Source organism: Neomonachus schauinslandi, chromosome 1 (genome assembly GCF_002201575.2).
Source record: "Neomonachus schauinslandi chromosome 1, ASM220157v2, whole genome shotgun sequence".
NCBI lineage: Eukaryota > Metazoa > Chordata > Mammalia > Carnivora > Phocidae > Neomonachus > Neomonachus schauinslandi.
Genome location: NC_058403.1, coordinates 106,815,945 through 106,840,256, shown reverse-complemented (window position 1 = coordinate 106,840,256; position 24,312 = coordinate 106,815,945). Strand labels below are relative to the sequence as shown.

Genomic DNA, 24,312 nt, shown 5'->3' with positions numbered 1-24,312 from the left:
TTCCAGTCCAGTTCTTGTGCTCTTTAAATCTTGATTTACATCATCTTCTCCTATGCATTAAAGAGCTGTGCCAGTTATAAAGGATTTATTTCTATTGAAATCTCTATTATTTTCTTTAGTTTTATTATGTTTCTGTTTCTAATTTCCTTACTGTCAAAGATTATACTTTAAAGCAACAAAATCACCTTTCTCTTTCATAAAATTATACATGTAAATTTAATATATCAAAGCTTACCTTTTACAAAGCATTATTAGAATATTCAACTTTTGCTTTTATAACAGGCATTCAATGCCATTAATTTATAGTATTTGATTGATCAGGCCATTTGTCATTATGTTAAAATAGCCTTCCATTTTGGGGCACCTGGTTGGGTCAGTCTGTTAAGGAGCTGGCTCTTGATTTCAGCTCAGGTCATGATCTTAGGGTCTTGGGATTGAGCCCAGTTTACAGCAGAGTATTGGGCTCTGCACTCAGTAGGGTGTCTCCTTCAGGATTCTCTCTCTCCCTCTACCCGTACCCCCACTCTCTCTTTCTTTCTAAAATTAATAAATGAATCTTTAAAGAAATAAAATAGCCTTCAATTTTAGGGATATATAAAAAGTCTTTTTAAATAAAATATATTTATAATGATAACATATTTGAATTTGAATTTATATGTTATGCATTATTTGAGGCCTGCTTTACAAACTTTACTAATGGCATTACCTTTGTTTCCCAAGCTTAGAAGAGGAGATATTGAGAGATTAAATGAGAGATAAAGTCCATTGAGATAATTACTTTGAAAATGAGTTCTTGATGGCAAAAAAAAAAAAAAAGATCTGAAGATGAAACAATCTGAAAGCCCATATCAAGTAATTTAGAATTCTGATTCAGTATAATAAAATAGAAACCAAAATAAATCATTTAAAAAAATAATTCACACAGTCTGTAAATAGTAAATAAGATATGTGAGTGAGGTGTGGTGGTGCACAAAGTCAAATACCACGTAAAATGTCAACTCAATAACTTTGGAAAATAAACATTTAAGTAATACATTTAATGTATGTTTAAAGAAAGATCAGAATAAAGCATTTTGAAGTAAAATCACTTTATAATTTTTGAAATATACATTACTGATACTCTGACAAGGTGATTCCTGCATTTTTGCAATGTAACACATTTTAAAATTAGTGTTGAAATGTATACCTTACACTCATTTAATAAAATATATTGAATTTGCTTGAGCTATACATACCTATGAGAAAAAAACTAATAAGCACCTAAAATTAGAACAATATTTTTACTAAAATTTTCTATACTTCAAGAATGCCTAAGAAAGTTTGCCAAGGGGCACCTGGGTGGCTCAGTCATTAAGCATCTGCCTTTGGCTCAGGTCATGATCCTAGGGTCCTGGGATCAAGTCCTCCATCGGGCTCCCTGCTCGGCAGGAAGCCTGCTTCTCCCTCTCCCCCTCCCTCTGCTTGTGTTCCTATTCTCTCTCTCTCTCTCTGTCAAGTAAATAAATAAAATCTTAAAAAAAAAAAAGAAAAAAAGTTTGCCAAATTTGCAGCTTTAGAAACATACTTTTATTTTTTTACTTAGTGGATTTTCCTCTGCTTTACCCCAAACTTTGTTATCTAATTGAACATACCTCACAGAACTTAATTTGGAAGTGCTTTTCCCCAATTTCCATTCAAATAAAACAATTCTAGAAATGATAATGTGTACATTTAAAACATTTCCAATAATGTTTGAGTTATGGATTACTAATTCACTTGTAACACAATATTTTGTTTCAAGGGAAGTCTTGACATAATGAAAAGATGAAAGGAGAATACTTACATTTAAGAGAGAAAGGAAGAAGAACATTTAGTAAGCAATTTGTACTTTACAGAAATGAAGGAGACAACTATTTACAGACTATGGGCATGCATGTTTCAAAGTCGGAAGCTAGCTAGTTTGCCATTTTACATGAAAATATATTTCCTAGACATGGATGTAAAGCTAAAGCAGTAACCATAATAAGCTTGTCTTGCTAGGCACATGTAGGCAAGTCTCTTTAAATACAACTCAGAGTTTTTCTACATTTCTTCCATTCCCAAAATATCTTCTTCCCCTTACGATAAAGGCCAGCGTTATGTGTTGAAACATGAGATGTGAACAAAATATTCATTGAATTTATGAGGGTGACCAACAGGCAAAAACATTAGTAAATAAGGCTGATATTTAATCTAGAAAACAGCTTTAGGAATCAGATAAGAAACGAATCTTTTAATTACCACAGTGTGTGATCTACAGGTAATACATCAAAAGCACTTAAGTGTTTATGCTAGTTCCAGCTGCTTGCCCTAAAAACAGTTAACTACTAAATCTGTAATGCTTATGTAAACCAACAAGTAAGGAAATCAAATAGCCTCAGAACCAAATTGTTAGTTTAGCAGTTTGAACTTGCAGACCCATTCTTGCCTTATTAGACCAAATGATCACTAGTTACCCTTGCTTTCTTCCTCTCTTTTTCTATAAGCTTTGTTTAACAACTGGATTTCCTCCTGGTAGCCATCCTTTTCTTGATGCTGCCTTTTACTGTTCTGCCTGTGTGCTTCAACAGTGTCCGGAATGGAGATGTTGATATCACCATCGGGATTACTCGTGGGTAAAAAGAGAGAGTATGAGGCTGTTTCTCCTAAATCACAAGAAACAAATCTGTTTTCTTTCCGTGAGTAGCGTAGGGATGGAGATCTGACCTGTGTAGAGGACTGGCTGATGTTGCTAATGATTGACACAGTGTCCAAGGCTTCTTCATTATCACAAATTTCAAGAACTTCCAAGTGTATTTTCACACTGGTGTCCGCAAATGTAGAGGGAGAATCTTCTGAGTTCGGTTCATGGCCAACACTTTTGGATCGATAGACTTCTATTTTCTTAGAGGCTGGGGTTATTTTTTGTCCTTCTGCACTTACCTCATAGGTAGAAAGAGATAGGGTTTTCCCCGTCGGTGCTTGGAGAGACACGGTGCCCTGGAATGCACACAAGGGAATGGCAAGGGCACCACCAGAACGCTGGGGACGAAAACAAAATTATTATTATTGAAAACTAGTTTCTGAAATTAGGACATTTAGAAATTCACTCTACTCATCAATATGGTAGAGTTTCTTCTATTTCAGACCCATTTCCCTAGAAACCTTTATCAATGGGATTTAAATTCTGCCATCAAAGCACTATATAGCTCAGTTTCTCCCAGGTCAAATATAACATCTAAATGAGGACAATCAGGAACCTTTTTTTGAAGAAAGAGGACATATTCCCATAGTTTAAGGCAAAGTTTGTGTACTGATGGGGGCAGCAGTAGATGCTTCCAAAGGCAGAATATGGGCATAAAATCAAATGCATATTTATACTCTGGAATTGCTTTTATAGTTTTGTTACATTAAAAAGTTTGCATAGGTTGAAAGAAATGCAGACTGTGTTATCAAAATGCACTTTTTTTCCTGTTTAGTATGTCACAGAGAATGAATTGTGAAACTATGATTCAGATTAAGTATAAAGTATATTTCAGCTGTGAGGTTTGAGCATTCAGAAGAGGAACCAAATGTCGCCAGAACGGTGCTACACTGCTTACTTTTCCACGGAGAAATCACAGTCATTAAAGTAAATCCAATAATAGAGAACTCCCCCACATCTCTGCAAAAACTTTCTTGAAGGTTAGAACCTTTTATATTTTATTTAAAACTTCGTATGTTAAGATTTTTTAAAATCTGTACTCACCACTGATAAGCGCTTAAGAAATGAAAGAAAACAGACTAAATCTTATTATAGCCTGTATTTTATATTACTGATTCATATCTTCATACTTCCAGTTGACTTGTTTTCTTTTTTGATTACATGTTAGTCTCAGAAGATACCAAACTTCTGGAGCAATGCTCTCAAAGCTAGGTCCCCAAACTAGTGTCATCAGCATTATTTGATAACTTGTAAGAAATGCAGATTTTTGAGCCCTATCCTCGACCTACTGAATTAGAAACTTTGGGGCAATCTATTTGAGCAAGCCCTCCAAGTGATTCTGTTGCATTATAAGGTCTGCAATCCCTAACTAAAGAAATATTGTAGTCCAGAAAAAGAAGGGGAAGGAGAGTGGTTAACAGACACTTTTTATACGTGTGCCGATTACCTAAAAAGCTGAGTTACTAACTGGATTGCCTTAAATGTGTCTTTACAGGGGAATTGGCATGCGGGCTCATGGTATTTTGCCAATTTAGGATGATCAACCTTCCTGTTTGCCTATAACTATGCCAGCTTTAGCACTGAAATTCTTGCATCTCAGGAAACCTCTCAGTTCCAGAAAAACCAGGATAGCTGGTCACCCTATTTGCCTTGGGCATTTTGTATCTGGACCTAAGTGTGGCTGGAGGAAGCCTAGGACTACAATTTGGATTCTCTTCTACTAAGAGAAAATTTTAAGGGAGGATTTATCATGAGATTCATTCAGGTGCCTTCATGCCCAATTCTTTGAATTTAGGGACAATGAAAAATATAGTCTAGGGTGTGTAAGACATGTTACCAGTCTTTTCCAGTTATTCGCTACAGAGAAGTCTTGAATCCTCTTTATCTGTAAAGGGTCCTGGGAACCTAACTTTAGGGCCTTTTACCCTAAAGGGCTGAAAACTTTGAAAACTTACACTATAAAATTCAGTTTACTCTTCTGCTGAAGCAAAAAACTTCACCAACTTCACATGTGTGACTGAAGCAGGAGAAACAGAGGAACAATACTTAGGTTCATTATTGTACCAAAGCACTGTTTGAGTGGTAGCAACTTTTTGGCAAAGGGGAAATGGCCTTCATTTATTTTTTATTTATCCATTCATTAAACATTTGCTGAGTATTACAGTAGTCCTCGCTATCCACATTTTCACTTTCCCCAATTTCATTTACCCGCAATCAACTTTGGTCTAAAAGCAGGATCCTCCTTCTGCCCTATGGTTAGAAGGTCAGTAGTAACCTAACACTGTATCACAGTGCTTATGTCCTTCACCTCACTTCATCTCATCATGTAGGCATTTTATCATCACAAGAAGAAGGGAATTAATATAGTACAGTAAGATGTTTTGAGAGAGACAGAACACATTCACATAACTTTTATATACTGTTATAATTGTTCCATTTTATTATTAGTTATTTCTGTTCATCTCTTACTGTGCCTCATTTATAAATTAAACTTTATCATAGGTATGTTTGTATAGAAAAAACATAGTATGTATTGGGTTTGGTACTAACAATAGTTTCAGACATCCATTGGGAGTCTTGGAATATAGCCCCCATGGATAAGGGGTGAGTACTGTTTGTGCAAGATTCTGAACTTGCATTGGGTATACAAGTGTACTATGTCTACATTCAAAGACCTCGCAGATATAATTGGGTGACAAAAGCATGTAAGAAAGAAAATAAAATTGTAGTTCCAACTATTTTAGTAGAGATAGGAACCAAGCTCTATGGAGTCCAGGCATGACCACTTTTGGTAAAGAGATTTCATACAGGGGTGGCATTTGAAATTGATCTTAAGAATTAAGAAAAGATTTACAGTTTTAAAAGTGTTGCTTTCTGAGTGGTAAGTCATGAGTGGAAGAGCCAAATTAAAAACTTCCCATCTTGAGAAAAATTTTATCAAAGACAGAAATTTCTGTTTTTTTTTTTAAATAAAATTGGACTGAAATATTTAGTCAGAAAATTTGTCATTTAATAATGTGAATTATAAACACAACCTCCTTCATTCTGAGAACTAGTAATGTAAAAGCTGGACTTCCTTACATTATACTTTATTGCAAGAAGAAAAAACAACCCATCTCAGTACTTAAAAAATTATTTTCTCTTTGACATAGTATACTGTGTAAACAAAGTCCGATGGAGTATACTAGTTTAAAAAAGAAAAAATGGATGAGAAAACTGAGTTATCAGACAGTACTCAGCAGTATTGGCATGTCTGTCTTAAAAGAACCTTCACTAGAGCATCAGCAGTATAACCATGTCTTTATCTGTACCAACTCGCATCACTGGTGAGGAGCTAATATAAAAGCAAATGTGATAGGGCACCTGAGTGGCTCAGTCGTTAAGCATCTGCCTTTGGCTCAGGTCATGATCCCAGGACACTGGGATCGAGCCCCGCATCGGGCTCCCTACTCGGTGGGGAGCCTGCTTCTCCCTCTCCCACGCCCCCCTGCTTGTGTTCCCTCTCTCGCTGTGTCTCTCTCTGTCAAATAAATAAATAAAATCTTAAAAAAAAATGTGATAAAGAATTTTTTGCATCTGATATTATACATCCACATAATGCAGATTTCAATAACTCTCTCATGCTAACTTTACTTAAATGTACAAACAAGCTTTACTGAGTTATCAAATGACATCTCATTAAAATTGTCCTTTGAGAATTGCATAGTGCCAGAGTTTAACTAAGTATGAAATCTGTTATTCTGAAATAATACACAAAGTCTTGAGTTATCAAAATTACACTGTGAGGGACATCTGGGTGGCTCAGTCGGTTAAATGTCAGACTCAGTTTTGGCTCAGGTCATGATCTCATGGGTTGTGAGATCAAGCCCTAGAGTCCCACGTTGGGCTCCATGCTCAGCAGGATGTCTGCTTAAAGCTTTCCTCCCTCTGCTCCTCCCCCCTCTTGCACGCACCTGAGTCTGTGCTGTCTCTCTCTCTCAAATAAATAAATCTTTAAAAAAAATTACACTGTGTAACATTCTTATTCAAAGGGATAGTCTCCATTTGACAGTCACAGAAGTAAAAACAGAAACAGATTATATAGAAGCAGATCTGAGCGTACATCTTTGCACTATTCAAAATTGACATGTTAATTTCAGCAAAATGGTACTGTCACTTTAAGCCAATTTAACAATTTTAATGTTACTGGTTATGAAAGTATTTAATGTATAAATTTGTTTTGGTTTTAGATTTGTATAAGAAACTATAAATGTAAGGAGTTTTACCAAATATTGTTTGTATATCTTTAAGCAAAATCATAAAAATTTGATTTGACAGTAAGATTCATAGATTTTTTTTTTCCTTTCAGAGAGACCTATTATTTAAGTTAAAGAAACATTCCTCCAGGTGTGGGAAAACGAGAGCTTGAATGAAGGGAGAAGTAAAGGGATAGAGATTCAGGGAGATATCTAACAATTTGTGTAAAATCAACAGAATTTCCACCTCTTTTAGGATATGGAGGGCAGACTAAAATGGAGAGAGATGAGAAGCAAGAGAACAGAGTAACTGAACCACTATTATGTATTAGGACTGGGTCAGCTGGTAGGTCTATAGCAATGGAAAGAAGAGGCTGTCATATCTTGAGTTCATAGAATACACAAATACCAACCTCATAAACAATTGCATTTCCATGTGACTCGTGCTACAATAGATCCAGGCTGGAGAATTTTAAGAATATGGAATAAAAGCACTTAACCTAGGTAGAGTGAGGGAAAAGGAGACCTGGGCAAGATTCAATTTTTATAGATGAAAAGAAATGCTTGATATCAGTGCTATTATTTAGCATTGTTCTAGAGGTCCTATCTAGACAATAGTCAAGAAATATTGAGCAGGGTGCACCTGGGTGGCTCAGTCATTAAGCGTCTGCCTTCAGCTCAGGTCATGATCCCAGGGTCCTGGGATCGAGCCCCACATCAAGCTCCCTGCTCTGGGAAGCCTGCTTCTCCCTCTCCCACTCCCCCTGCTTGTGTTCCCTCTCTCGCTGTGTCTCTGTCAAATAAATAAAATCTTAAAAAAAAAAAAGAAAGAAATATTGAGCAGGAAGAAATAAAATTATCATTTTCATGTGAAAATGTTGTCTACTTAGAAATTCTAAAGAAGGGACTCTAAAAAAGGACTAATTTGGGAGTTTTGCAAGGTTGCTAAATTGTAGGTAAATGTTAAGACATCAATAGCAGTAACCAATTAAAAAATATATTTTAAAAAGGTCCACTCAAAATAGTAACAAAATTATAAAAATTTGTAAGAACAGTATGAAAAAAACACTATAATAAAAGAAACCCTGAATAAATAGGAGACAAAAGAAACTGTCTCGACATGGAAAAACGCTATTGTAAACCTGGCAATTTTATTTTATTTTATTGATTTAATACAATTTTAATAAACTTAATAGAATACCAATGGAATTTTACTTTAGAACATGAAAAGTTCCTCCTAAGATTTATCTGCAAGAATAAATGCTTATGTATAACCAAGAAATTTTGGAAACAGACTAATAAGGTAGATTTATAAACATAATATGAAGCTACAGTAATTAATACAGGTTGTTAATAGAAAGACATAATAAATTAAGCAGTCAAGAAACAAAATATAGTATATCACAAAGATGTCATTTCAAAATAAGAAAGGAATCAAATGGCTTTCCATTACAAAATTAAATTAGATTCCTTTTCATGTTATATGCAAAAATAATTTCTTGAGTCTTAATAATGGTTTTAAAATGCTGTGTGAAAAAGACCTTTACAAATCTGGAATGAAAATCAGAAATGTTAAAAGAGGGACAGATTTGATTGCAGAAAAATTGAAAATGTCTATGTAGAAATATATGCTGAAAGCAAAGGTAAAAAACAAATGGCATCCCAGGAGAAAATATTTGCAGAATACATAGGGCAAAGTTTAATAGTTATAATATAGAGAGTTTCTCCAAATCAATGAGATAAACATCCCTGGAGAAAAAAGGAAGTGGGCAAAGCAATTAGAGGGAGAACTACATGGGGTGCCTGGGTGGCTCAGTTGGTTAAGCATCTGCCTTCGGCTCTGGTCATGATCCTGGGGTCCTGGGATCCAGCCCCTCATCGGGCTCCCTGCTCAGCGGGGAGCCTGCTTCTCCCTCTTCCTCTGCCTGCCACTCCCCCTGCTTGTGCTCTCTCTCTCTGCCAAATAAATAAATAAAATCTTTAAATAAATAAATAAATATATATATAAATAAATGAAGAACTACAAGTGGAGAACAAACACGTGGAAACATATTCAATTTCACCAATAATCAAAAATATGTAAGTAAAAACAGTGGGTCATTTTTAGCATCTCAGATTGCCCTCCACAAAAAAGAGAGAGAGAGAAAAATGAAGAAATAAAATGATAGATACCATCTTTAGAGTACATTTTGATTATATTTGATTATAAAATAAAACTACATATACTTACCAGCAATCCTATTTCTGTGAGTCAGTTCCACCACCAAATATCAACACATACTATTGTTTATTTCAGCACTGTTGTAAGTCCCCAAATAGAAATAACCTAAATGTACTGGAAAACTGTCTCGAAAGAATGAAGTAAAGCTCTAAGTTCTGCCTGGGTAAAATAATTTCGATACACTTTGAGTGATAATAGCAAGTTACAAAACAATATGTAAAGTATGATCCAGTTTTCTTGTAGAAAAAGATCTCCCAGAACACGACTCAACAAGTTATACATGTGTAGGAATAAAAGATATATAGACACACAGCACACATATATATTCTAGGCACAGAAAAGATCTGAAAGGCTACATTCCAAACAATTATTTCCTCTGAAAGTGGATGGGGGAGAACTTCAACGTTTATGTTTTATATATCTAAATTGTTCAATGATGATGATGATTTTGCTTGTGGAAGTTTTATCAGGTAATAGAGGGGGCAGAATGCAAAATATTACTAGACGGGCATCCAGCGTGTGGGGTAGGGTACTAAGTGTGTGTTGCCTATGATGATACCTCAGAGTTCAGTTTGGTAGTCACTTTGGAGTTTGTGCTGCATTTGGGGTTTGTGAATCAACAGTGCATTTTGGGTTTGTGCTATTTTTAGGTTAGAAGTGAGGAAACAAGGTAGGTGCAGGGTACTGTCTCAAAATTTTGCCCTTATAGTTTGATTGTTTAGAGTAAGAGTCCCAATTGGGGTATAGTTTATTTTCTGTTCGAATTTTTTAAAGAGTAGCAAATGGCACTTTTGACAAGAAAAATAAATATTTTAAATTATCAGAAAGGAAAAGGATCACCTGGTCCTAAGCAGACAAAATAAAGTGACCAGGGTCTGTAATGAGTCAGATTCTCCTCACTAATTTTACTGCAAAAACTATTATAAACATTTGAGTCCAACAATCTGTCAATGTAAACATTAAGTTCCAATAAAGAATCCCACTTCAGAAAAAAAATATTATGTAATTTGAATTACAAACTACAATGTAATCCACAGATTTGAAAGCCATTCAAAAAGTTGAAGAATAATTACAAAATGAGACTAAAAGTAAAAGGCATTAAATCTTAAGTGAAAATTAATATTGTGAGAAGATAAAACAAAAAAAACCCCGTTATTATTGATTTAATTTATCTTCATCTTTGTACTGGGTTGACTAGTGTGTCCCCTCCAAAATTTGTATCTACCTGTACCTTATGAATATGATGTTATTTGGAAATAGGGTCTTTTCAAACATAAACTCATATGAGGTCATAGTGGATATGGGTGGGCCCTAATCCAGTGACTGGTATCCTTTTAAGAAAAGAGAAATTTGGATACAGACTCACATAGATGGGAGATGGCCGTGTGAAGAAGGAGACGGCACTTGGAGTTATTCTATTGTAGACCAAGAAAGGATAGCCCTGCTGACACCTTGACTTTGAACTTCTGTCTTCCAGAAATACGGGACAATAGATTTCTGTTGTTTTAAACTATCTTAAGTTTGCAGTAATTTGTTACAGCAGCCCTAGGAAATTAATACAGTGTTTTGTGCAAACACATAATGAAACATTTGCAAAGCTCTGCAACTGCCCGTTTTCTTCTGGAGACTGGAACTGCATGGCATTTTTGTCAAATCCACATAGAATGTAATCTCCAGGGAAAGGAACATTTTCTTGTGGGTCTTTATTTTCTCTACCATCTATACCAGTGCCTGACACATGGTAGACCCTCAAAAAATACTTGTTGAATGAATAAATGTGTGCATAAATGAATGAATATGCAACATTGACCTTGTAGATTTTTTAGATTCCATATTTTAATTTCCTAAAGCAGAAAAAATAAGATCGTCTTTCAAAAGTATTGCTATTTAATATTACTTTTTTATATTTAACAGCCCTATATAATAAATGATGATAATTACAAATGCATCAGAAGGTGATATTAGAACATACCCTTTTTATAAAAATGAAATAGAATATTATAGGACCGAATTGTATGTGAACTTTTACTGCATGATAAAACAAAAATGGTAAGATTCAGAGAGCATAAAACTAGTCATTTCATAGTCTCTGCTTTCTTTCCATTTAAAAGTCTGTGAATTAGCATATGCTGTCAGGAATAATGATAATCCATTATGGCTGTACTCCTGAGCGTAGGTGGCTGGGAGCTTTTTTATTTGAAAATGAAAAGCAGTCTCTAAACCTCACAAATACTTCAGGAGGAGAGAGCATGCCATGTAAACACATTAGTACAAATAATCCGCTCTGATAATTGATTAAGACTTACTGACCTTGGGCATATTGAACTTTTTATTTCCTCACTATAAGCCTCTAGGTGAATTCAGGGTGAAATTATAATATAAAAGAGTTGCTCCAAATTTCTCTCCTAACAAGGTGAGGTATTGTGTTATCTGAATCATTCAACTTAGGAAAGACATATTATAACATGTAAAATCATAGCACTTAACCAGAAACCACAGAGTTCTGATTTCTCATTTTATAAAGGGAGAATTGACAGTGGGAGAGGTGAAGCCACTTTCCTGGGGTCATGCAAGTAATAGTAGTAGGACAGGTGTCTCTGCCCAGTTAAGTGCTCTTTTCCAATGTACCATGTTGTAACTTTAAAATAGATCTGCTTTATCCAGGAGTAGATCATGGGTTTTCTGCCCTGGAAGCTAGAATTCTATCACTAACTCATGAATAACCCAAGTGACTGACAATTTTAATCTAAATTAAAATCATATAGATGATCTTTAGGTTATTTAGGTGACTTTTAGGCATCTAAAAGTACAGACATTGAGAAATTAAGTCAAAGAGACCATCTAAGATGGTTTAGGGGAGAAGAGTTAAAGACACTAAAAACAAACAAAAATAACAGAGAGAATGAGAACTTTGTGAGAAAAACAATAAACTGTAGTTTTAATAATATTTTTGGAATCTTATTTAAAACTGAGACTGCAATATTTTCATATATTCAACATCTAAAATATTCCTTGTGTCATCTTGCCACCTTTATTTAAATGTTTAGTACACTAGAATAAGGAGGACACATGAATTACTCAAGGAAAAGAGTAAGGGCAAGAAAATAAGGGCCTTTATAAAGAGCACCATGTATCATAGAAAGTGCTAGGTGTTTTAACACATGTCCCATTAAATCCTCACAAATCTTCAAACTGCAAATTAAGCGCTTTTTTTTAAATGATGAAAAGTTTCACAACTGAGTAACAAATTTAGGATTGATATTCATCATAACAAATATTTACTGATTCTACTAAACACAAGCCATATATCAGACTTCTTACTAAGCACTTTATATATATTTTCTTACTTGATTTTCATATCAACCTCATAAAATAGAGATACTCATTATCCCAATTTTATAGATAACATAATTGAGTCATGAGGATATAAGTAGGTAATGGCATAGTCAAATCCAAATCCAGGATTATCTGTCTCAAACCCTCTGCTCTTAGCCATTCTGCTACTTCAAAGCATGATGTTTGTGATAAAATATGAATAATACCTCATTCTCCTAATCCAGTTAGAACCCACTATGTCCTGTGGGAACAAGGGGAGGTGGGATTAATTCATTCATGCTAGGAAGTGAAAGGAATAATTTGAGAAGATACTTGAGAAAATGGTTTCTAAATAGGGTCCTAAAAGATAATTTCAGTAGGCAGAAAATAAGAAAAATGTATTCCAGAATGAGGGAATAGTAAGAGCAAAGGCAAATGGAATTTGGGGGGAATGACATAGTACAAGGAAATGAGACTAGAAATAGAGGTGGGCCTGGGGCAAAGAACCCTGTACACCAGGGTAATGAGTTTTGATTATATTCCATAGGCAAGGGTGAAATGATTTTTGTTTTCACATTTATGGAAAGGAAAGAAATTAAGATATATGGAAGTCTTCTATGTGCAGGCAGTGCACTTGGCACTTTACATGTGAAATCTAATTTAATACAATAATCTATAAGGGAGATAAAATTATTTCCATTTTACAGATAAGCAGATTAAGGTATGGATAGGTAAACCAACTTGCTTAGGTTATAAACAAAGTTAAGTTTTGAACTGTGATCTTAGCTCAGATTCCACATGTTTTCCACTATCCCACTTAAAGTCTAAGAAGATAATGGGGGACCCTGTGAAAGATGGATTGGAGGAAGGGGACCATGGTGTCAGGGAGACATGTTAGCAGGTTTTTAAAATCATTGTGTGCAAAAGGAAAGGGAATCTGAGTATCAATACTGGTAATAGAAATGACAAATGTGGGATGGACTCTAGGGGAGTTGCAAAGGCAAAATTTGAGACTGGGGAGGGTCATGATAAAATATTGCTGTTGAATCACATACACCTGTAGACTCAGTTGAGTCACTATTGCTATAATCCTTACTCTCTAAGTCTCAGTTTCTCATTTCTAAAATTTAAAGAATAAGTGATTTAATGGATGTAAAATGATTCACTGAGTGTTTCACACAAAGTGCTCCATAAGCATTAGCCATTAGGTATTATTAGGAAGTGAGTAAGAGAGAGAAATCCATGATGTCTTTGAGATTTCTAGTGCTAGGATCTAGTACCAGTAATTGAGAAAAAGAGCTTAGGAGGATGTACATAATATAATGCTACTTTTGCAGTCTTCATCTCCTAAGCAGGCAGTATATTCCTCTGCAGTATTTTATCCTAATGGTCTAAATATGCTAAATAAAAGCCAGAGATTACCAGAATGGATTAAAAACATGACAACTACATACTGTCTACGAGAAACTCACTCCAAATATAATGCTATAGGAAGGCTGAAAGTTGAAAGATTGAAAAAGATATAGCATGCAAATATCAATCAAAGGAAAGCAGAACTAGCTATGTTAATATCAGATAAGATAGACTTCAGAGCAAAGAATATTACAAGAGACAGGGAGGATTATTTTAGTAATGATAAGAAGATCAGTCTACCAAGAAGATACAGCAATCCTAATTGTGTATACACCAAACAACAGAGTTGCAAAATACGTAAGCAAACTAATAGAACTGAAAGTAGAGAAAGTCAAGTTCACAATTACAGCTAGAGACATTACTACCCTTCTCTTAATAATTAATAGAACAGGGGTGCCTGGGTGGCTCGGTCGTTAAGCATCTGCCTTCGGCTCAGGTCATGATCCCAGGGTCCTGGGATCGAGTCCCACATCGGGCTCCCTGCTCGGCGGGAAGCCTGCTTCTCCCTCTTCCACTCCCCCTGCTTGTGTTCCTGCTCTCGCTATCTCTCTCTCTGTCAAATAAATAAATAAAATCTTAAAAAAAAAATTAATAGAACAGTTAAACAGAAATTCAGCAAGGATATGGGAAAATACCATCAACTAACATGATCGGATCAACATTTACAGAAAATTTTATAGAAAGAAAGACTTTTATTTATAGAAAACCATCTAACAAGAGCAGAATACAGATTATTTCCATGGAACATATACCAAGATAGATCATATCTGGGACATAAAATAAATCTCAATAAATTTAAAAGAATTAAAATTATACAAAATGTGTTCTCTAGCCACAGTGGATTCAAGATAGAAATAAATAATAGATAACAGGAAAATCTCCAAACCTCTGAAAAGTAAAGACACTTCTAAATAATCCATGAGTCAGAAAGTCTTAAGGGAAAAAAAAATACGTTGAACTGAATGAAAATGAAAATACAACATATCAAAATTTGTGAGATGCATCTAAAGCAGTGCTGAAAGGGAAATTTAAGGCACTAAGTGCACACATTAGAAAAGAGAAATAGTCTCAAGTCAATAATGTAAGCTCCTGCCTCAATAATCTAGAAAAATAAGAGCAAAATAAAATCCGAGCAAGAATAAGGGAAGAAATCCTCAGGATGAGAACCGAAATCAATGGAATTGAAAACAAAACAATAGAGAAAAACAGTGAAGCAAAGAACTGTTTTTTTTTTTTAAACAGATTAATAAAATTGGCAAACCTCTAGCAACAGTGACAAAAAAAGAAGACAGAAATTACCAATATTGGGAATGAAATCGGATATCACCACAGTCTGTGCAGAAGATAAGGGAATACTACAAAGAACTTTACACATTTAAATTTGACAACTTAGAAGAAATGGACCAATTCCTTATAAAACACAAACTATTAGCAATACACCCAATATGAAATAAATAATTTGAATAGTCCTATAACTGTTAGGGTAATTGAACTCATAATTTTAAAATTCTCAAAAAGAAATCACCAGGCCCAGATGGTTTCACTGGAGAAATCTGCCACACATTTAAAGGAGAATTAATATAAATTCTACACAATCTCTTCCTGAAAATAAAAGATGCAACACTTCTCAAATGAAGGTAGTTTTGCCTTGTTACTAAAACTAGACAGACAGTACAAACAAAAATAAAGGAAAAAAAAAAAAAAACACTACAGGGCGCCTGGGTGGCTCAGTCGTTAAGCGTCTGCCTTCGGCTCAGGTCACGATCCCAGGGTCCTGGGATCGAGTTCCACATCGGGCTCCCTGCTCGACAGGAAGCCTGCTTCTCCCTTTCCCACTCCCCTTGCTTGTGTTCATGCTCTCGCTCTCTCTCTCTCTGTCAAATAAATAAAATCTTTAAAAAACAAACAAAAACACTACAGATCTATATTATTAATATAGATGCAAATATCCTTTTTTAAAAAAAATATTTATTTGACAGAGAGAGAAAGAGAGAACACAAGCAGGGAGAGCTGCAGGCAGAGGGAGAGGGAGAAGCAGGCTTCCCGCTGAGCTGAGCAGGGAGCCCGACATGGGGCTCAATCCCAGGACCCTGGGATCATGACCTGAGCCGAAGGCAGACACTTAACCGACTGAGCCACCCAAGCGCCCCTAGATGCAAATATCCTTAACAAACATTAGCAAAGGGAATTCAGCAGTCAATTAAAAGAATTGTATTCCATGATTAAGTGGGGTTTATTCTAGAACTGCAATGCTAATTTCAATATTCAGAAATAAGCTGATGTGATCCACCATATTAATAGGCTAAAGAAGAAAAATCACATGATTATATCAATTGATATAGAAAAACGACTTGACAAAATTCAACATCCATTCATGATAAAAGTAGCAATAGAGAGTAAATGTCTCACTTTGATAAAGAGCATCTCTAAAAACCCTCCAACTAACGTTATACTTAATGGTGAGGGATTGCTTTCCCTTAAGATCAGGAACAAGGTTAGGATGTCAGTTCTTACCACTCCTTTTCAACATATTGCTGTGGGGCACCTGACTGGTTCAATAGGTTAAGCATCTGCCTTCGGCTCAGGTCATGATCTCAGGGTCCTGGGATGAAGCCCCACATCAGGCTCCCTGCTCAGCTCAGTGGGAAGCCTTACCTCCCTCTCCCTCTGCCTACAGCTCCCACTGCTTGTGTTCTCTCTCTCTCTGTCAAATAAATAAACAAAATCTTAAAAAAAAAATATTGCTGGAACTTTTAGTCAGTGCAATAGTCAAGAAAAGGAAATCAAAAGTAGATCAGAAAGGAAGAACTAAAACTGCAGGTGACATGATTGGCCTATGTAGAAATTTTCAAAGAATACAAAAATTCCTAGAACTAACAAATGAACTAATCAAGTTTACCTGCAAGTTAAACATTGTATTTCTATATAGTAGCAATGAACATATGGACATCAAAATAAAAAAATGCAGTACCATTTACAATTGCTCAGAAAAGTGAAATACTTAGGTGTTAGTGTAACAAGATCTGTGTAGGACATATAAGCTAAAATCTACATGAAGGAAACCAAAGATGTAAATAAATGGAGAGACATGTATGTGGAATAGAAGACTCAATATAGTAAAGATGTGAGTTCTTTCTAAATTGATATATAGGTTTAATGTAATTCCTATTAAAATCCCATCAAGATTTTTTTTGCAGATATAGACATTATTATTCAAAAATTTGTATGAAAAGGCAAATGAACTAGAATAGTAGTAAACTTATTTTGAAAAAATGAATATAGTGGGAGTAATCAGTCTACCTAACTTCAATATAGCTATGTTAATCAAGACTATGCTGTTGGTGGAGAGAGAATGACAGAACCTAGAATAGAAGACCCACACAAATATGCCCAACTGCTTTTAGACAAATGTGCAAAAACAATTCAATAGAGGAAAGATAGCCTTTTCAACAAATGGTGTTAAAGCAATTGGACATCTATAGGCAAACAGAAAACCTAGAACTAAGTTAAATATTGTATTCAAAAGTTACCTCAAAATGGGTCACAGTCTTAAATGTAAAACTGTAAAACTTTTACTAAAAACATAGGAGAAAATCTTTGAGATCTAAGGCTAAGAAAAGAGTTCTTAGACTTGATACCAAAAACATGATCCATAAAAGGAAAATTGATAAATTAGACTTCATCAAAGTTAAAAACTTCTGTGCAAGTTCAGATTCAGATTCAGTAGGTCTGTGGTGTTCTGAATTCTGCACTTAGTAAAAGCTCTTAGATGATGGTGAGGCTGCTGGTCCATGGACTACACTTTTTGAGTAGCAAAGGACATACAATCTGTAAGGCTCCTTACAATGAAGCAAGACAAAATCAGAGAGCGAGACAAACCATAAGAGATTCTTAATCATTTGAAACAAACTGAGGATTGCTGGAGGGGAGAGGGATGGGGGGTGGGGTGATGGACATTAAGGAGGGCACGTGATGTAAGGAGCACTGGGTGTTATATAAGACTGATGAATCACTGACCTCTACCTCTGAGACCAATAATATATGTTAATTAATTGAATTTAAATAAAAAATTTTGAAAAATATATAAAAGACTCCTTACAATTCTAAAACTACATGATTTCATGAGTAAATAGATTTTGTTATCATGTTAGCAATTCAAAGAATTAGAGGAGAAAATTCAATTTCAGTTAAAGGAATAACAGAAACCCCCCAAAAGCCAACTTTATAGATGAACAGAAAGAAAAACAAAATTTTATCTTTTTGAATACTTTTAAAATATTCTAATGCCTTATTCAAAGGGCACTTAAAATGATCACGTTTCATCATCAGTCTTCATTTTACATTAATCTTATAGCCATAATGTAAGGTTCTGAAATGAATATATCATTGCATTTAAATTATTTTATTTTTTATTTATGGAAATTGGTATTCTCATATTTTCAGTTTATACTTTTTGGCTTTATCTGAGCCCATGAGCACAACCATCACAGGCTACAAGAAATCGTGTGAGAATTTTGAATTTAAATGTGTTGTTGCTATTGAGATTAGTGGATAGGTTTTTCTATTCACTGGTCCAACAGAAACTAAGATCTCTTATCTCTAATGATGGCATTTCAACTCAGATTTGATATGTCCAAATTTATTTCCATGTTTCCAATTCTTCCTGTTTAAAGAATAAACTGTAGCTTGAAAGGAAACACACGTTGATTCTATTTAGAAAAGAAATAAAATTTTATCAGGAATAAATGAATCTTAAGAAATAAAATAGTTATCTTACTAATATGCATTCGTTCAATTGGGTGCTGTGTCAGTTAGAAATATCCTACTAAAAATGGTTTCATGAAAAAATTTTCTTATACCTCATTGACCAGAATTAGGTCAAGAAAGAAGATACATGTTTTCATTTTAAAGACAGTTTCAAAGGATAAATAGTGTTTTTTGTGAGATTACTATACTCTAGAAAAGGTGTTAAAATCCATGTTGATGGTATTCATAAAAGTATAAAAGACAAAAATGCTTTTATCAGACAGCATAATACAGTAAAAAGATCAAACAAATAAACAAAAAACAAATCTGTGTAGACATAGATTAGTGGTATCCTGGCACAGGGAGTGGTGATAGATTGTGGGTAAATGGGCATGTGAAATTAACTGATGTGATGAAAATATTCTAAAACGATTTATGGTGATTGCACAACTTGGTAAATTTACTAGAGATCATTCAATTATATACCTGAAATGGAAGAATGATATGGTATGTAAAATATCCCTCAATAAAGGTTTTTTTTTTAAAGAGCATCTGACTGATATTCAGGACACCATGAAATACAGCAGTTGTTCTGCCACTAAATAAATAGCTGTGTGACCCTAGACAAATAGTGTAGTCACTGTAGGCCTTTATTTCATTATCTATATAAAGGGGTAGTTGGGCAGATGAACACCAAAGTATCTCTTGTCTCTTTTCATTTCAGTATTCTTTTCTCTTCTTTTTTTGTTTTACATTATGTTCAGTTAGTCAACATACAGTGCATCATAAATTTTTTTTTTAAGATTTTATTTATTATTTGACAGAGAGAGAATGAGAGAGAGCAAGTACATGAGACGGGGGAGGGTCAGAGGGAGAAGCAGACTCCCCGCTGAGCAGGGAGCCCGATGCGGGACTCGATCCAGGGACTCCAGGATCATGACCTGAGCCGAAGGCAGTCGCTTAACTGACTGAGCCACCCAGGCACCCCAGTACATCATAAATTTTTGATGTAGTTTAGTTGCGTATAACACCCAGTGCTCATCCCAAAATGTGCCCTCCCTAATACCCATCAGTGGTCACCCCATCCCCCCAACCCCTCCCTTCTGTAACCCTCAGTTTGTTTCCCAGAGTCCAGAGTCTCTCATGGTTTGTCTCCCTCTCTGATTTCTTCCCATTCAGTTTTCCCTCCCTTCCCTTGTGGTCCTCTACTCTCTATATATTCTGTGACTCTATTTTGGCAAAGTTAGCCTCAAAGAAAGCACTTTTGTTCCTTGAAAAATATCTAATTAGGGATGCTCTTCTGAAAGAAATTAAGATCACAAAATTTACTTAAAAAATTTTCCAAAAGAAATTATAGATCCAAGACCCTTAAAAGACCCTCTTTTTAAATTAATCAAGCACTGTTGCTGATGGAACATTTTCTTTGCTTTCAGAATATATGAAATTCAAGCCACAGTGCACTCTGTACAATAGAAATGTCTGTTGTAGGAAGATAAAATAACAAGAAAGAAAGTGAAGCAGTTTATAAACCAATGTTTAGAAAGAAACCTGTAAGGAGGGTTTAACAATGCTTATATAGTTCTGATTTAAATCTCCAATCATGGGAGACATTTATTGAACACTAAATATAGTAAGAGACCACATAGAATTTTGCATATGTGAGTGTGTGTGTTTATATATACATAAATATATGGGTTTGTGTGTGTGTGTATTATATGTGTGTGTATAATAACTTTCAGTTTTTTTCTGATGATAAAAATAATACTTTATAGCTTATTTTTATAATTGAAATTATATCTGAAGAATATGCACCAAACAGTCCCTAGGTTACAGCAAATTAAGGATGACTTCCAGGTGACTATAATTTTAAGAATTTTAATCCTTTTGAAAAAAGAATCATTCAACTCTATATAGCCTGTATGGATATTATGAGTTACCTAAATGGATTTTCTTCTAATTTTTGCAATATTATTTTTTTGCAAAATAGAGGAAAATTCTATAGAAAGTTTTTATGTGGAAGATCATTTGGTAAGGCTAATATTTATACCTTAAAAACACACAATACATGCCATTAGACCCCAGTGGTTTGTGCTCTGTGAGTGTAGTAAGCTGAGAATTACATTTTCCAAAATCCCCTTCCTTGTATGCTTCCAGGTTAGAATTGGCCAAGATAGGAACTTGCTCAGTATTTGAAGGTAGAAACAAGGCAGTGGCCATAACCATCTGGAGCTCTTTTGACAGGCAGATACAGAGACGAGCAGAAGAGGTGCCTAGCAGGTGTCAGCTTGTCATTTCCCTCTCCTGTTCCACACTAGCTTTTCTTCCTGACTACGGGCATTGTTGACCAACAGTGGCCACAGATTCACCCCCAGGTGCTTGGTTGTGGACTCATTGAGGTCATGGTTTATTTATAGGCAAGAGTTTTTCATAGACCTCTACACAGATTCCCCTTCATGTTCCTACATTGGTGGCTAGACATACTTGGCTTCTCAAACTATGACTGATTGGTGACTCCATCTCTGACTCTCCAGCTTCTCTTCCAGACCTTTACTTCCCCAGCTTTTCCCACAACTCTAAATAAGTCTCTTACTTCATAACACTCATAGTGCTTCTGCTCCCCTGACTAAATCCTGACTGATGCAAAGTCCTATTCAATGGAAGAGAAATCTCAAGCTTAATAGTAAAACAAAACAAACAAACAAACAAAAACAATGGTTTTTAATTAATTTAAAAACCCAAATATACTTACAGATAAAGGTGGTAGAATGCATGTAGTCCAATCACAGAATCTCATCTAATAATAAAATGAAGAAAAAAAGAAGAGCCACAGATTCAAGCAGCAACCAAATAAAAGACTCAGCCTCATGTGTAAGCTTCTGAAGGTAGTGATCACAAAAAGAAACAAATGATGACACACTTCTATAAGCAGCTGTACAGGAAGAAAACGACTTGAAAATATCCTGAGAATTCTGGCTATAGACTCCATTTTGGCAAGAGGTGGTTTGAAGCAGAGGTTCTCAAAGTGAGGGATTCTATATAGTCAAAGCATTTTTCATCGTAATGCTAATACTAAAGCTTTGTTTGACATTTTCACTGTTTTGACATGTTCACTGATGGTGCAAAAGCAATGATAAAACTGCTGGCACTTTAACGTGAATCAAGGCAGTGGCATCAAATTCTACTAGACGTTGTATGTTTTCTCACTGTGTGTGTGTGTATGCGTACACACACACACACACACACAGTGCAGTTTTATTTAATGTCCTTGGTGAAGGTTAGTATTGTTATTGTCCTGACTTTATAGATGAGTTGACTGAAGTGCAGAGATGTTCAGTACCTTTTTCTTTTTTAAAAATATTTATTTGCTTTAGAGAGAGGGAGAGAGAGCTTGTGCTTGTGCAAGCGGGGGAAGAGCAGAGGGAGAGAGAGAATCTCAAGCAGACTCCATGCATAGCAGAGACCAACTTGGGGCTTGATCTCACAACCCTGAGATCATGACCTGCACCAAAATTAAGAGTTGGACGCTCAACCAACTGAGTCACCCAGGTGCCCCTCAGTAATTATTTTAAGGTCAAACAGATACTAAATGGTAGAAATGAGATTCTAATCTGGCCAGTGTAGCTCTAGAAAAAGTTATATAATCCATGCATTCACTATATTTTTTATTAAGTACCTAATATGATCCAGACACTATTCCAGGGACTGGGGATATAAAATGACCTTCCTTCCTTCCTTCCTTCCTCCCCTCCACCCATCCCTCCATCCATCCATCCATCCATCCATCCATCATACTTCTCTTTGTATATTTGCCTAGAGAGCTATGGTTCTTTCTGGGTAGTACAATTATAAGTTAATTGCCTCTCTCTTCTTTTCTGTACTTGCTTGAATTTGAAAAATAGTGAGCATGTTATTTTTATAAAAAACAATAAAGTCATTCTTAAGAGAAAACCTAATGCAACTCATTGCTGTTTTGAAGAAATACAAAATAAAATTTCAAATCTTAAACTCAAAGGAGTATAAAAAGACTGCTCTATTCTTTCTTCTCACTTAAATTTTCTTTCTTCTCACTACTTACAAAGCAATAGAACATGACATATGGAAATTGTTTTCTAAGACTGATTTAGAAGGCAAGGTCTCCAAAATCTTCCCATCCCACACAGCAAATACTAAAGCAATTCTTTTTAAAAACATTATTACAAAGGTTCTTTAGAAAAAATTAACTAAAATCTTAGTGATATCATTGGATCTCCAAAAAGGAGAATGTTAATGATGCATTTATTCATGGAACATCACCCCTATGCACACTCTGGAAATTAACCCCTTGCCTTCAGAGGAAATAAGTCCAGTGAAAGTAAGAATAGTATATCTGGCTAGTCTTTCTTGTTCCTGGGGAGAGGGTAATATACATATATATAACAATATCAGGAATAAGTAGAAGTCTTTGTCCTAATAAGATTGCCATGTTTGTAATATGCAAGATAGTGTTTTTTAATTGATGGAATTACTATGATATTTACATTTAATTTTTTCTGGATTTTGGTTTTAATTCACATTAGTTATTTGTGTAGTGGATGGGACAACCATATGCACAAATACATGTTTTAACTTCACAGGATGAAAACTGGTGATGCTCCAGTCTTTTTTTTTTTTTTTTAATTTTGGGCAGTAAATAGTGTTTTTCTTCCTCTTCCCTATCAGTCTATCAGTAATTACTAATGTTTCAGAATAAGTTGGTTGTCCTAATGTGGCAGTTCTAGGAATCTGCAATGGGCCATCCAGATTCTTAGATCCAATGATTCTTTATATCCTAAAAGTGTTTGAAGAAAATTAAATCCATGGATTGAGACTATTTGCACTTTAATGAATCAGGCCTACAATCTGGCTTGTTCAGTTATTTGGGACCAGCTGTTCTCAAATGCCACTCAGAGATTGGTGCTGAACTGACCACGTAAGAATCACCAGCAGAACTTGTTAAAAGTACAGATTTTTTGGTCTCTCCATGGGAGATTCTAATTGAGTAGGTTTAGAACTGGAACCAAGAATTTATATTTGCAAAGGATTCTCCAGATGATGCTTATATAGAACCAGATTTGGGAACCATTGATTTAAGAAGATACTAGAAAATAAATATAGAGCTGTGATGTCACACAGAGTAAATAATTTCCCTGGTTAATTTACAGACATTAAGAAAAGGACATTAAGGGGGCACCTGGGTGGCTCTATTTGGTTAAGTGGCTGCCTTCGGCTCAGGTTGTGATGCCAGGGTTCTGGGATCGAGTCCTGCATCGGGCTCCTTGCTCAGCAGGGAGCCTGCTTCTCCCTCTCCCTCTGCCTGCCACTCCCCCTGCTTGTGCTCTCTCTCTCTCTCTCACTCTATCAAATAAATAAACAAAATTTTTTTAAAGATTTTTATTTATTTATTATTTGAGACAGAGAGAATGAGAGAGACAGAGAGCACATGAGAGGGGGGAGGGTCAGAGGGAGAAGCAGGCTCCCCGCCGAGCAGGGAGCCCGATGCGGGACTCGATCCCGGGACTCCAGGATCATGACCTGAGCCGAAGGCAGTCGCTTAACCAACTGAGCCACCCAGGCGCCCAATAATCAAAAATTTTTTTTAAAAAAGGACATTAAGAAATATCTTGTTACATGCATATATTCTCTGATTTCCCAATTATAACTAA

General features: G+C 35.3%; 1 protein-coding gene across 1 annotated transcript in view; it reads right to left on the bottom strand.

Moving 5' to 3' along the window:
- Positions 1-2,466: 2,466 nt before the first annotated feature.
- Positions 2,467-24,312, bottom strand: part of GPR149 (G protein-coupled receptor 149) — a 63,467-nt gene continuing 41,621 nt past the window's right edge. The window contains exon 5 of the mRNA XM_021685963.1: positions 2,467-3,039. Coding sequence (XP_021541638.1) covers positions 2,467-3,039 — 573 coding nt within the window. The remainder of the gene's footprint in view (positions 3,040-24,312) is intronic.